Source organism: Sturnira hondurensis, unplaced genomic scaffold, assembly GCF_014824575.4.
Source record: "Sturnira hondurensis isolate 20B ecotype Veracruz unplaced genomic scaffold, ASM1482457v3 Scaffold0004257, whole genome shotgun sequence".
Lineage (NCBI taxonomy): Eukaryota > Metazoa > Chordata > Mammalia > Chiroptera > Phyllostomidae > Sturnira > Sturnira hondurensis.
In genome coordinates this window covers 2144458-2159005 of record NW_028076888.1, presented here as the reverse complement: position 1 = coordinate 2159005, position 14548 = coordinate 2144458, and the positions used below count along the sequence as shown (strand labels likewise).

General features: G+C 37.3%; 1 protein-coding gene across 1 annotated transcript in view; it reads left to right on the top strand.

The window, feature by feature from the left end:
- The window catches only part of SPEN (spen family transcriptional repressor), a 77476-nt gene that overhangs the window by 37698 nt on the left and 25230 nt on the right, over window positions 1-14548 (top strand). Inside the window, exon 4 of the mRNA XM_037045140.1 lies at window positions 13081-13241. Within this exon, the coding sequence (XP_036901035.1) occupies window positions 13081-13241 (161 nt within the window). The remainder of the gene's footprint in view (window positions 1-13080; window positions 13242-14548) is intronic.

Genomic DNA, 14548 nt, shown 5'->3' with positions numbered 1-14548 from the left:
ATATTTTAGAGAGAAGGGAAGGGAGAAGGAGAGGGAGAGAAACATCAGTGCGTGGTTGCCTTTCATGTGCCCCTCTACCTGGGACCTGGCCTGAAGCTCAGGCATGTACCCCAACTGGGAATCAAACCAGTGACCCTTTGGTTCACAGACTGGCACTCAATCCACTGAGCCACACCAGCCAGGGCTGTAAGTGACATTTTAAAAAATTGATTTTAGAGAGAGGAAGAGAGAGAAACTAACCAGTTGCCTCCTGTGCATGCCTGGACTGGGAATTGAACCTGCAACCTTTCTGTGCACAGGACAACACTCCAACCATCTGAGCTGCCTGGCTAGGGTGTAGATGGCATCTCTTTAAGCATTGTAGTGGCTTTAACCTGGTCTGTTATTTAAAGGAAGATATGCATGTTTATTGGGGAGCTTTTGGGTTCTAGAACTAAGGTCCTGAATGCACTAGCCACATGTGGCTAATCAAGCACTGGAAACTTGGCTAGTTTGTGTACCAGTACAGACCCATTTTATAATAGGGATGAACCTCAAAAACATGCTAAGTTTGCTCTGATTGGTGTGGCTCAGTGGGTTGGGCATCGTCTTTCTGAGCGAAAGTTTGGTGGTTTGATTCCCAGTCAGGGCACATCCAAGAGGCAACCACTCGATGTTTCTCTTTCTCCCCGCTTCCCTGTCTCTGAAAATGAATAAATCACATCTTTAAAAAAACATGCTAAGTAAAAAAAAGTCAGTACAGAAGTCTGCATATTATATGATTCTATTTATATGACTCTCTATAACAGGTACATTTATAGAGACAGAGAGTAGATTACTGGTTGTCTAGGGCTGTGTCTGGAAGAGAATGGGGAGTGGTGACTGCTGATAGGTTTGAGGTTTTTCTTTCTGGGGTGATGTGGATGTACTAAAGTTACATTATGGTGATGATTGTGTAACTCCACGAATATACTACAATCAATTGTATACTTTTTTAAAAAAGATTTTATTTATCTTTAGAGGGGAAGGGAACGAGAGAAGGAGAGAAACATCAATGTATGATTGCCTCTCGTGCATCCCCCACTGGGAACTGGCCTGCACCCAGGCATGTGTCCTGACTGGGAGTCAAACTGTGATCCCTTGCTTTGCAGGCCTGCGCTCAGTCCACTGAGCCACACCAGCCAGGGCTGTGTACTCTTAAATGAGTCAATTTTATGGTGTGAAATTATATTTCAGTAGAACTGTTTTTAAAAATATACTGAATTTTGAAGATGCAGCAAAAATATTTTATGTTGGCTACATGTTGAAATACAGGGTCCAGCAGAAGTAAGGCCTGCTTGAGTGTGGTTGTTATGGTAATAATGTGGGTATAATAATTTATAGTTTTAATTTGAACATTGCACTTAAAATTTTATATGATGTGTTTGAATGTGATATTGTTATGTTACAGAATTACATGTTTGATTTTGTAATAAAAGATTTTATAATTAAAACAGGGCGTTATTTTGCCAGACCCTGTATTTTTTAGCATATTACATTTAATAAAAACAGTAAAATTTACTTTTTTTTTTTTACTTGTTAAAGTGTGGCTATTTAAAATTTTTTAATTACAGTTTGGTTTCTATTAAATTTCTCTTGGACAGCATGCACTGTTCTAGAACCAAGCTCTATCAAGATAGGATGTCATGAAGTAATTTGTACATGTATTTCAGTGTTGTTAATTTAGTATAAAGAAGACTAGAATCTGTTATTTTTATTAATTCTCAAGACTCTTCTCTTTGAAATTCTGGATTAATGGAAAAGATTCTTTGGGACTCCTAAGCCTAAGATATAGACTGAACAACCTCCAGATTCCATCTTTATTTGGTATTAAGCTAAAATGCATGTTGGTTTCCAGAGTGGCCAAGGGAATGTCTTAGTCGTTCAAAACTTTAATCTCTAAACCCTTAAATAAATTAATTCAATCCCTAAGAAAAAAATTATTTTAGAGTAATTTTTTAAAATAAAAAAAAACCCTTATGAAGGTAATTTCTAAGTGATAACCAGTACTTTTGATGGAGGTTTAACATGTGTGTAATAACATAGACTCAGATTCTGATGTTGTAATTAGAATAAGATAAACATTTAATAGACACCTGGCTTCTAGACATAATTTCTATAATCCGAATGGGGGACTTCTATGATTCTTGAATGTTAATTGTCAGTGGTGGAGGGTCAGACTAGCCTCATGAATGTTCTGTATCTTGATGGTTAGAGCCATTTGGACTGTAGCTTTTTGTTTGTTTCCTCTGGCAGGAACTGCAGAGGAGTTGTTTATTAAGCAGGAGGATTTTAGGCTGCAGTTCCTTAGTAATTTGAAGTCATTAATAAACAAGTTCACTAAATAGTAGATGGCTTTAGACTTCCTGGTAGGGAGTTCATTGACGTTAAACCTCTTGGGTCTGCAAATCCTTAATAGAGAGTTTGTAAGTGGAAGATAGAAAACTTTTTATTCTGGATGAGAAGGAGATAAATCAGCACCAAAGTTAAATTGGAAAAAAGCAAACCCCAACGTTCAAATTTACTTGTGGGTTTGGTGATGGCTGAGTAGTTGTATGTAACCATTTGGAATAAATAGCACATTTTCCCTTGATTTGTATGCCTTCTTGGTTTATGCCATTTGAAACAGTTGTTTATATAAGAAGTATAGGTATGATTTTGCATACTTGTCCAGTTGAGAGAGAGAGAAAATCTCATGGTGTAATAATCGACAGTTTTCTCCTTAGTGTGTCCCTTGAGTGAGGCATCCCGGGGTGTTCTGAAGGCTGTGCTGCCACGCAGCAGGGTTGTTCGTTCCTTAGGCAGACGTGTCTGCTTGTTACTTTCAGGGATCAGGCATGTTTGATGCTTTTTGCTTTGAGTAACAGGTTTCCTGAGTTTTAAGTAATTGCTAAGAATGTAATGACTCTGTGGGCCAAGGTTCTTTTGAACACAGCAAAAATATGTAGAAAAATGATTTTTTCACTTTGAATTTTTTACTAAGAATTTTGTACTCAGCAAATCTATCTATACCAGAATCTGTCGTATATTTGCCCCCCAAAACCTGAACATAAAATGATAAACACTTTGTGACTAGGTCTATGATAGTTCATCATCTTACCATTCTTAAAGCTAACTAGGGAATCTTAGGGCTCCACAAATTTCACCAGAAAATAGGCCTCATATTTCTTAGTAATAGATTAGCAAGAGCATAGCCACTTTCCTTTTTTTTGCTACTGTTATGAGAACAATAGGTTTCAAAACCACCAAATTGCATTTTTTAATGCTGAAAATTGTAAGGCTTTTTTTTTTTAAGATTTTATTTATTTATCCTTTAAAGGGGAAGGGAAGGAGAGAAGGAGAGAAATATCAATGTATGGTTGCCTCTCGTGAGTTCCCTGCTGGGAACTGGCCTGCACAGGCATGTGCCCTGACTGGGAATCGAACCGCCATCGTGTGGTTCGCAGGCCCGTGCTCAATCCACTGAGCTACACCAGCCAGGGCTAACTGTTTTCTTATTTCTTTTATTTAACACCACTCAAAGACAGAGACAAGCTTAAAAACATTGACTGGTGTGGTTCATTGGGTTGGGCATCATCCCACAGACTAAAAGGTCCCCAGTTCGATTCCTGGTGGGGGCACATGGCTGGGTTGCAGGCCAGGTCTCCAGTTGGGGGTATGTGAGGGGCAACTGATTGATGTTTCTCCCCCTCTCTTTCTTCCTCCCTTCCCTACTCTCTATAAATAAATAAATAAGTAAGTAAGTAAATAAATCAGATCTTAAAAAATTAACAACCTCTATAATTGCATTCCAAAGAATTACTTGTACTTAATCTTCTGTGAGCAGGTTAACCTCATATAGCATATTTAAGCTCAAATTTTAAAAAATATTTTATTTTTAGAGAGAAGAGAAGGGTGGGGAAAAAGAGAGGGAGACAAACATCAATTGGTTTTCTCTTGTTTGCCCCCAGATGGGGACCTGGCCCACAACCCAGGAACGTGCCCTGACAGGGAATCAAACCAGTGACCTTCTGGTTCACAGGCCGGCGCTCAGTCCACTGAGCCACACCAGCCGGGGCTCAGCTCAATTTTCAATGGTTATTTCTGTCAAGGTACTCATTAAAAATAATCTTTAATAATTTTTTTCTCAGTTGTGTAAATTATTGGACTTCAGAATAGGAAGAGAAATAGAACCAATTATTTTAATTTTTGTGTTAGAATTTACCACCACTTTAGTGACCATGAACACTAAACCTGTTTTTCTCGCAATCTTATCTACCTATCAAAGTAGAGCCAGTACCTGGCTAAGGCTTAGAAATGCTTAATAATTATAAATGCTCAAATTCAAGAAAAGTGAACTTCTGAGGTCTAGATTTTCTTTTCTTTTTTTTAAGGTCTAAATTTTCTGTGCTTAGAAATTCTTAGGAAATAAATTATTTTTTTATGTCAGCATTAAAACGAGATGGTAAAAAGAAAAATTAAAGCTCGTAGATCATGATTCTTTTTCTTTGTCAACCTTTGTCTATTAAGAGACAACTTTTCTCTTTTAGTTAATTCAGTTAATCTTTTAAAAATATTTGTTTGTTTGTTTGTTTGAAGAGAGGGAGAAAAACATTGAAGTGAGAGAGAAAGCAGTTGGTTGCCTCTCAAATATGCCCTGACGGGAGACCAAACCCACAACCCAGGCAGGTGCTTGACTGTGAATTGAACTGGTGAACTTTCGCTTTGTGGGAAAATGCCTAACCAACTGAGCCACACTGGTCAGGCAGTTGTCATCTTTTTTCTTTTTAAATCAGACCTTTTCCCATTAGAAGTCTTTGTAGTGTCTAATGATAGAAGAAATCTGTGGGCCAAAACAAAATACTGGAAGTTAAGATATTTGTTCTATAATAAAAAATTTATTTTTGCTCTTTGATATATCAGTACAGTTTTTCTCAGTAAGTATACCAAACTTGAGACACCTTTCATGAACTCTTGCTCTAAAGAGCCTTTTTTGTCATTTTTATATAGTAGAGTCCAGTGGTGCTTTTCCGTTTCCTTTGCACTGGTTGGAGAATCAGCAGTTAGAGCTGACTTATTTCTGAGGACCTTGACCTGGATAAACCGGGCAGGAGACCCCTTGATTCAGCAGAGCCTCACTGACAGAGAGCAGCAGATACAGCCTTTTGCACTGAGTGCTTTGGAATCTCTTACCTTTTTTCTAAGAACAAAGAGAAGAATCACTCACTTTATATTTTACTTCTTAAATCGTCTTTGTGTGTGTTAAAATAACATACAGTTTACCATTTTAATCAATTTTTGAGTGTCCAATTCAGTGACTTTAATTACATTCACATTATTGTGTAACCATTACCACCATCTGTCTCCAGAACCTTTTCATCTTTCCATACTGACACTGTAATCGTGAAACAACTCTCCCTTCTCTTTCCCAGCCTCTGGCAGACACCGTTCAACTCTCTGTCTCTATGATTTGACTACTCTAGTTACCTCATATAGTTATTTGTCCTTTTGTGATGGGCTTACTTAATTTAGCATAATGGTCTCAAAATTCATCAAAGTTGTGACCTATGTCAGAATTTCCTTCTATGTTTAAAGGCTGAATAACATTCCACTGTATGTCGATACTGCATTTTGTTTATGCAGTCATCCGTTAATGGATGCTTGGATTTCTTCCACCATTTGGCTATTACACTTGCTATGGATGTTGGTGTACAGCTGTCTATTCAGGTCCCTTTGGTTATGTACTCAGAAGTGGAATTACTGAATCATAAGTACTTCTGATTTTTTGAGGAATTGCCATGCTGTTTCCATTTTACCTTTCTGCCAGCAGTGCCCAAGGAATCCAATTTTTTTTAAAAAATATTTTAATTGAGCGCGGGCCTGTGAACCACACGATCGAGGTTCGATTCCCAGTCAGGGCACATGCCTGGGTTGCAGGCCAGTTCCCAGCAGGGGACTCACGAGAGGCAACCATACATTGATATTTCTCTCCTTCTCTCCTTCCCTTCCCCTCTAAAAATAAATAAATAAAATCTTTAAAAAATATTTATTTTTAGAGAGAGAGGAAGGGGGGGGAGAAAGGAAGAGAAACATTAATGTGAGATCGCCTCTCATATACCCACTACTGGGGACCTGGCCTGCAACCCAGGCATGTGCCCTGACTGGGAATTGAACCGGGGACTCCAGCACTCAGTCCACTAAGCCAACACTAGCCAGGGCAAAATCCAATTTCTTTACATCCTTGCCAATACTTGTTATATTCTGGTTTTTTTTTTTTTTTTTTTTAGAATAGCCATCCTGAGTGTGAAATGGTATCTCGTTGTGGTTTTGATTTGAGTTTCCCTAACAATTATGTTGCACATCTTTTTATGTGCTTTTTCACTATTTGTATATTTTCTTTGGAGAAATGTTCAAGTTCAAAGGTGCCCATTTTTGCATCTGGTTGTGATTTTTTTGCTATTGATGCATATGTCATTTTAAAAAATTATCACCCAAGGATATGTTTATTGATCTTAGAGAGGAAAGGAGAGAAAGAAAGAGAAGCAGTGATGTGAGAGAGAAACATTGATCAGTTGCCTCTAGCATGTGCCCAGACCTGGATTTGACTTAGGATCAAACCCACAACCTAGACACTTGCCCTGACTGGTAATTAAAATCCACAGCCTTTTGGGGTATGGGATGATGCTCCAACCAACTGAACCATCCAGCCAGGGATATATTACCGTTTTTTTAAGGTAAACTTAAAGTGTCTTGAAGTTATAAAACAAAAAAGAAATGCATTAAACTCTTTATGTAAAATAGAAGTTTTACTAATTTCTTCTGAACATGGTATTTTGGTAAGGAAAAATTTGTGATAACTAAACTGCCACCTTAAATCCCTAGGTTGAGGGTAAAGAAAGCTATTATGCAAAGAACTATTTTAATGTGAATGGAATAGTTTTCATTGATGTAAACCTTACTAAGAATATGGATAGCATTACTGTACATTTCACCCATCATTTGTTTAAATTATAAAAGTTTTGTTCACAAGTACTTTGGCCCTGTGATCGACATAGCAAAGCACATATTGTAAGAAGTTATTTAGTGTTTTCTTTTTTGTCATGTTTTCCAAAATTGAGTGACATCAGAGTGTTTCGGATCCCAGCTTCCTCTTGAGGATAATTTTCACAAGTTGATCTTTTTTCTTCATTTTTTCCTGTGAGTTTTGGCATTCAAATATTTTTATAAAGTGATATATTACTAATAAGGAAGAACAAGTCATTTTAAGGATCCCATGTTTGAATTGCAGCCTAAAATTAGCATGTTGGGTTTTCAAAAAGGGAAAGCAGTCAAAGAAATAATGTAGGCCTCAACTTTGGCACTATTGATATTTGAGGCCAGATAATTCTTTGTTGTGGGGACTGTCTTGTACATTATAGGATGTTTAGCAGCGTCCCTGGCTGCAGTTCACTAGACAGCACTAAGCCTCATCCCCACTTAGAGTTGTGACAGCCAGAATGTCCCATGAGGAGCAAAATTGTCCCCATTGAGAGCCTCTGATGTAGTATTTCCTTCTTCATTTTTTAATAAAATACAGAGACTTGGTTACATCAGAAGTGGCAAAATTGAGAATGGAATTGGAATCATATCAGGCTGTCTACTAAACTCTAATTTTTTGTTTTTGTTTTTTAACTTTCTGGCTCAGGACAGTTTTACTTTCTTAAATTATTGAGCTTTTATTTATTTTAGGTAATATCTATTGACATTTGCCAAGAAATCAAAAGTTTTAATTTGAAAATTTTATTTAATTCATTTGACATGACTCTTTAAAAATTTTTAATAGCTTATTTGAGCAAAAATTAATTTGAATTGGTCAGTACCAAACCAGAAGTGGTGAGGAGTGCTCTATCAACAGGAGCTAGGGAAAAGACAGAGAAAAAGCAGAAGCAAAGCAAGAAAATTACTTGATTGGTTAGAATGTAAGCTGCTGCCTTATTTGGAAAGTCCTAATAAGGTATTTGTGATTGGCTGTTCTTAGGCTTGATTTCTTTTTTTTTTTTTTACAGAAAGGATTTTCCTTTATCTTGTACCATTTATTTTATTTTATTATTTATTTATTTATTTAAAAGACTTTATTTTTAGGGAGAGAAAGGGAAACATCAATGTGTGGTTGCCTATGGTGTGCCCTGCACTGGGGACCTGGCCCCAAACCCAGGCATGTGCCCTGACTGGGAATCAAACCAACAACCCTTTGGTTCACAGACTGGCACTCAGTCCACTGAGCCACACCAGCCAGGGTGATCACGTACCATTTATTTTAAATATTTTATTTAATTATTTTTTAGAGGGAAAGGAAGGGGGAGAAACATCTTGTAGGTTGCCTCTCACAGGCCCTCAGCCAGGAACCTGGCCTGCACCCAAGGCATGGTTCGCAGGCCAGGGCTCAGTCCAGTGAGCCATACTAGCCAGGACTGATTTCTTAACCATGAGGCATTTTACTCACCTAGGTTTTGGTTTGCTCACATAGGCCGCTAAGTTATTAGAAGCACATCAGTCTAATGGATTCCTTGTTTAATTAGTTTAAGAACTCCCCCTTTTGATCATCCTCTCATACATGAAAGATTAATTAAAAATTGGTGTTAGTGCCTCTCTTGGTCATCATTGGTTAAGTTCTTGAAGTCTTTGTCTTGTCATGACACTCACGGGTTACGATGTCATGTCCCTGGAAGAACTGCTTTTGCTGTTCATCTTGTCGTTCATCTTGTTTCTGTTTCTCCCAGCACCGTGAGACCATGTGATGTACTGCTGATGGCTGCAAACACAAATTTAAAACCCTTGAGAGGATATAGCCATTAGGGAGGCAGACTATGGTGGTGACCGTCAGTTGGATAATACCGAGGGACAGAAGTGTGCTCTTCAGTCAGGGTTCCCTGTGAACCAAACCAATTGGTTCAAGTAAATCAAAAATGTGCCTAAAGGAGCATCAACCTGTTTTAGCCTGTTCACTAATTCCTTGTATTTGCTACAATACCAAAGGTGTTGATTCAGGCACAGTAGGAGAAGCTATTTGCTTACGGCCCAGACTTACTGTTTGTTCAGCCAATAAGTAATCTAAAGCAACGGTATTATTTAAAACCACCTTGGCAAACAATTCTAGGGATTTTGGCTCTAGTTATGGCCTTAATGGTAGATTTAATGAGAGTTACCAGAGTTAAGGAGCATTATCTGCCTATGGATTAACAGGGAGAAAAAGCCAGTAGTGAAAGGTAAAATGCGTAAATGTTTAATACTGAGATGAAGGTCAGTTTTCATTTTGGGAGAACTTTCCACTTAAAGATGTTGTCTGCTTTTGGGGAGGAACCTCCCTAGTCAATTTTAATTTTAGATCTTCAGCTAGTATGCTATAATATTTTTAAAAAACAAATAGATGAGTGGCATTATTTTACCTTATTTTGCAAATCTCTTTAATGTCTAATTTTTAATAAGATCTAGATTTTTAGAACTACTTCTGTATTTAAACCGATATTATACTTTTGTGTGTTTGTGTGTGTGTGTGTGTATGAAGTCTATGAAAAAAATTTGACGTCACACAGATATGTAATTGAGATAGGAAGGACCTCACAGAACCCCTAAAAAGACCTCGGGGACCCTGCACAGGTCCTCAGACCATATTTAGAGAACCGCTGCACTGAAAAGATAGGATTGTCTTGAAAATTTGGGCCTGTAAAAAACTGGATATACAGAGATTCTTGTCTGGTGTGGTGATGCGTGCATTGGGAAATTATGTGATTTCCCACCCCGCTCATTTGAGGGAAGCATCGGGGACAGTTGGCACATTTTGATTTGCATAAGCCTGATGGAAAATCTGTGTTTTTTGCATCTTTTCCCTCTTGACTCAAACTTACATATTGATTATGTAGAGAGAAAACAATTATTAGCCATCTGATGGGAAGAGAAGAGAGGTTATTAGCAAATTGTCACTTGAGATTATATATCTTTTCTAAACAAATGGGCTCTCTTACCTGTTTTAATTGCGAAGTTTTCTGGTTGCTTTAATTGCTACCTAAAAAAAATCCATTTATGCCAGATTTTTTTCTCTACTTAATTTGGTTAATTGCTTTTTAATCTCCCAGTTAAAAAAAAACAGTGTAAATACATATTTAGGGTAATCAAATGCTTGCATATAATATAGGAATACAGATGTAGAAGCCAGTCATTGGCTATTATTACTCTTGTATGTGAACAGATTTTATCCTGAGTCACCTTAAATAGTACACCCAGTGTCTTGACGTGTTCAATGTTGAGTCAGATGCTCACTGTAGTTCTGTGCATAAAATGGCTGTAGGAACAGGAATAGTTGATTGACACTGTAATTGTGCTTAAGAGAATCCTGGCATCCCATAATCTGTTTGATTATCAAGAATTGTTATGCAACCACTTGCTTATTCTCTTTTTATTATGGAAATTTTAATCAGATACACATTTTAGTGATCCTAATTAAAAATAAGTAGATACAAGAAGTAATTTCAGCCTTAATTGTTTTATGTGCTTAGGGGAAAGTATAACTAGATTCTTTTAAGTTGTATTTCTTTCAAGTTCTTTATGATTTAGAACTTTTAGTTGATGTTGAAGATATAATACTGATGTGGTCAGGTAAATGTAAAGTCTGCTTTCTTAAAACTGTTAGTTGATAACACATCATCACTGTGTTAATAAATTTATATTGGAATACCTTCTGATTAACTGTTTTGGCTTTCAAGAAACAACTAAGTACCATAGATCACATGCTTTGATGAGCTGTGTGATTCTTTAGTGAATATGAAAATAAGAAGTTAAAAAAATAAAATGGGCCCTGGCTGGTGTAGCTCAGTGGATTGAGCGCGGGCCTGTGAAGCAAAGGATCACGGTTCGATTCCCAGTCAGGGCACATGCCTGGATTGCAGGCCAGTTCCCAGTCGGGGACACATGAGAGGCAACCACACATTGATATTTCCCTCCCTCTCTCCTTCCATTCCCCTCTCTCTGAAAATAAATAAATAAAATATTTTAAAAAATAAAATAAAATGGGCACATTTGGGCTTTCTGTTAGTTTAATAGGACTGAAAAGTATTTGCGGGTCTAAATTTGTGCCCTCATGTTAATTTAGGATCTTAAAATCCCTGGTACATTTAATAGGCTATCTTAGAAATGTATATTGCAGCTTAGTTAACTCACAAGTTGTATAATTTACCATTTAAAATTTTATTTTAAAACCTTTCCCCCTTGAAGTTATATCTTCAAATTGTTCAGCAGATAATTCTGCCAGTTAAATTTTACATCTTGTTTGGTAGCAGTGTGGTAGCAGGGAGTGTCCCAAGATTGTGATGACATTGACAAACCTAATTTCTGTGACTATTTTGCACTTTTAGATCATTGTTATCATTGATTGATCGCCTTCCTCCATTTTTGTAATAGACTTACACAGAACTTTGTTTTTGTTGCTTCATCAACCGTATCAAAAGCCAGAAATTCTTCTCTTGACCATATTTGTTTACTTCTTTACCCACTATTGCTAAGAAATTTTGGTAGTATCGTAACTAAAGTGTTTTCGTTAATGGTTATTTACTCATTGGAATTAAGTTAATAAGTCATATCACATTCTATACTGTAGTCATATTCTCTTGGGTGGCTTTTATCCCTAGTAGTTTGTATTTTGTAGCTCACGTATCTTTTTTGCTCACTGGTGTAGGTTTGTTTCCCCATGTTTCAAACTGTGTAACTCTCTGATAACCTCATGAAGTTTTTCTTGTGTGTGTGTGGTAGCAGGTGAAAACTAAATAAAAATGCTGTGTGAATTCTAAGGTATAACACCCTGTTTTCTTACAGCATTTATTTCTTTATTTTTTAAAGAAAGCAACAGCAAATCTGTCTCAGATCCTAGGGTTGGATATTTATTGGGCTGGGTGTGAGAGCTGCAGTCTTAGCTTAAAGGACGAAACTGTCAGGCCTTTCCTCTAGTGAGTGTGCTTAACCTCCGGGAGGTGTACAGTGGCGGGGGGCCTACCGCAGCAGGGACGGTGTGGGCACGAACCAGAATTTCAGGGGGAAATTACAGGACCCCCCTGCTACTACAATCTGCTATTCTGTAAAATAGCAGATCCTGTATATAGCTTTTTATTAATCTATTTGAGAGGTCTGTAAAAGAACTTAAAACAGCAACTTTATACATCTAGTACTGAAGAGAATTTTATATTTCTCACTTAGTTCTGAGGCATAAAAAGCTTGTTTTAATATCTCTTTTTTAATCGGACCATGTTGGCAATATTTTCTCCTTGTCTTTCACCTGCCTCCCCATCTGAGGATTGTATTAAACTGAAGAGCATTAAATCAGTTCACTTCCATTGACTCTCATCTCCCACATTATTCACTAAGACCCTAAACTACTATTATTACACCTTCGGAAATGTTAAAAAGGGAAATTATTTTGGATTTATGTTTTCCTAAAAATTTATTTACCCACAAGGTGGTGGTAGTAATAATATAACACAGCACTGGTGCCTCATTTATTGAATGCTGGCATATTCCAAACTTGGAAACTGTGGGGGGTTTTATTTAGTTCTTAACCCTATGGGATAGATACTCTTTGTTATTTCTGTTTTACCGATGTGTAAGCTGAGCCTTCAGTAAGAGGTTAAATGACTTGTCCAAGAATTCATGTTTGTACATCTGAGCTAAGATTTGAATTTCTTTCTGAATCAGAAAACCCATATATCTGCTATTGTGTTGTTATTACCTTTAAGTGAATTGTGTTTATTAGTCTTATTTTAATTGGTAAAAGTTATTCACATTTAGCATGGAATGAATATCTTTGTTTTTAGGAGGCATGTGTTAGTAAAAGATCGTTACTTTTGCGTCCACATTCTCAGGCCGCTATTTGCTGCCTTCTGCTCTCCCTGAAGGTGCACAGTATGAAATAGATGTGGAGAAGGTAGGGCGTCCTGAAATCTGAGACCTCAAATTTAGACCTTTTTAATCATTGCCACTTGTTGATTCTAAGAAGTTTTTGTATGCTACAGGTTTGTTTGGTTTTGTCCTTTCACTCAAGTTGCTTTTGCCCCTCCACAGCACCGAGTCCAGCAGCACTTCAAGTGACGATTCTCCGGCCCGGTCAGTTCAGTCCGCAGCAGTCCCTGCACCCACTGCCCAGTTGCTTTCTTCCCTGGAAAAAGAGGAGCCCCGTAAAAGTTTTGGGATCAAGGTTCAGAATCTTCCAGTGCGCTCTACAGGTAACGCTGTACCTTCTTCTCTGCTGCTGTTGGGAAGTGAGAGGGGCAGCTTGGATTCTGTGCTTGGTAGTGACAGCAGGCTTTGTTTTTGTGGTCCGTTAATACTTAATACCATGTAAGAAAAAGCAAGGGGTTTTTAACTCAGTGTGGTATCTAGGTTGTTGTGTATATAGATTTGCATGTTATTTTATTTGTAGTTGTCATATACATATGCATATATATTATGCACATATGCATACACATATATACATGTATATTGTGAGTGTATGCATGTGCATATACCCACAAAGATTGTATGGCACATGTTTTATACAGGAAGGGTGGTTTATCTTTGAATAAATATGCTTGGTAGATTAAATATTTCAATATTAGGGGAAATCTGGTATGATGAAATTGTAGAAATATTATTTTCAGTTGGATTTATTTATTTTTTTTAATTTTGCAAGTCACTTTTGATACACTCGATCACTCACAGCACTGTTACCATACAATGCACAAATCTTTTTTTTTTTTTAATTAATTTATTTATCTTTAGAGGGGAAGGAGAGAGGAAGAGAAACATCAATGTATGGTTGCCTTTCGTGCGTCCCCTGCTGGGAGTTGGCCTGCAGGGAACCGGCCTGCAACCCGGGTATGTGCCCTGACTGGGAATCGAACCACGATCCTCTGGTTCGCAGGCCCGTGCTCAATCCACTGAGCTACACCAGCCAGGGCTTATTTTCAGTTGGATTTATTACATTGCTCTGGAGTTCTATGTTATATGAAATAACTTTGGACATAAAATTATAAGAAACTCATTTAAAAATATTAAGAATTTGAATGAGGAGCCCTGGCTGGTGTAGCTCAGTGGAATCGAACTACACGATCGCGGTTCGATTCCCAGTCAGGGCACATGCCTGGGTTGCAGGCCAGTTCCCGGTTCCCGGCAGCGGAAGCATGAGAGGCAACCATACATTGATATTTCTCTCCCTCTCTCTTTCCCTTCTCCTCTAAAGATAAATAAATAAAATCTTTAAAAAAAAAGAATTTGAATGAGGAAAATCATGAAATAAGAGGAAAGTCTATTGAAAAGCTGACTTTTCTTTACTCCTGATTATTTTTAATTGGCAATTGGGTATAAATGCTGTTATTCCTAAATGATGCATATTAGTATGTAAACAGCATACATATGGTCAACCCAAAAAAGACCAAACTATTTCTTAGCTAAGTACATTTCAGTGATTTATTAAATGATTTATTAAATGATTTATTAATGATTCTATAAAATCTACATACCAGGTTTGTGAATAGACACATTGAGACACAAA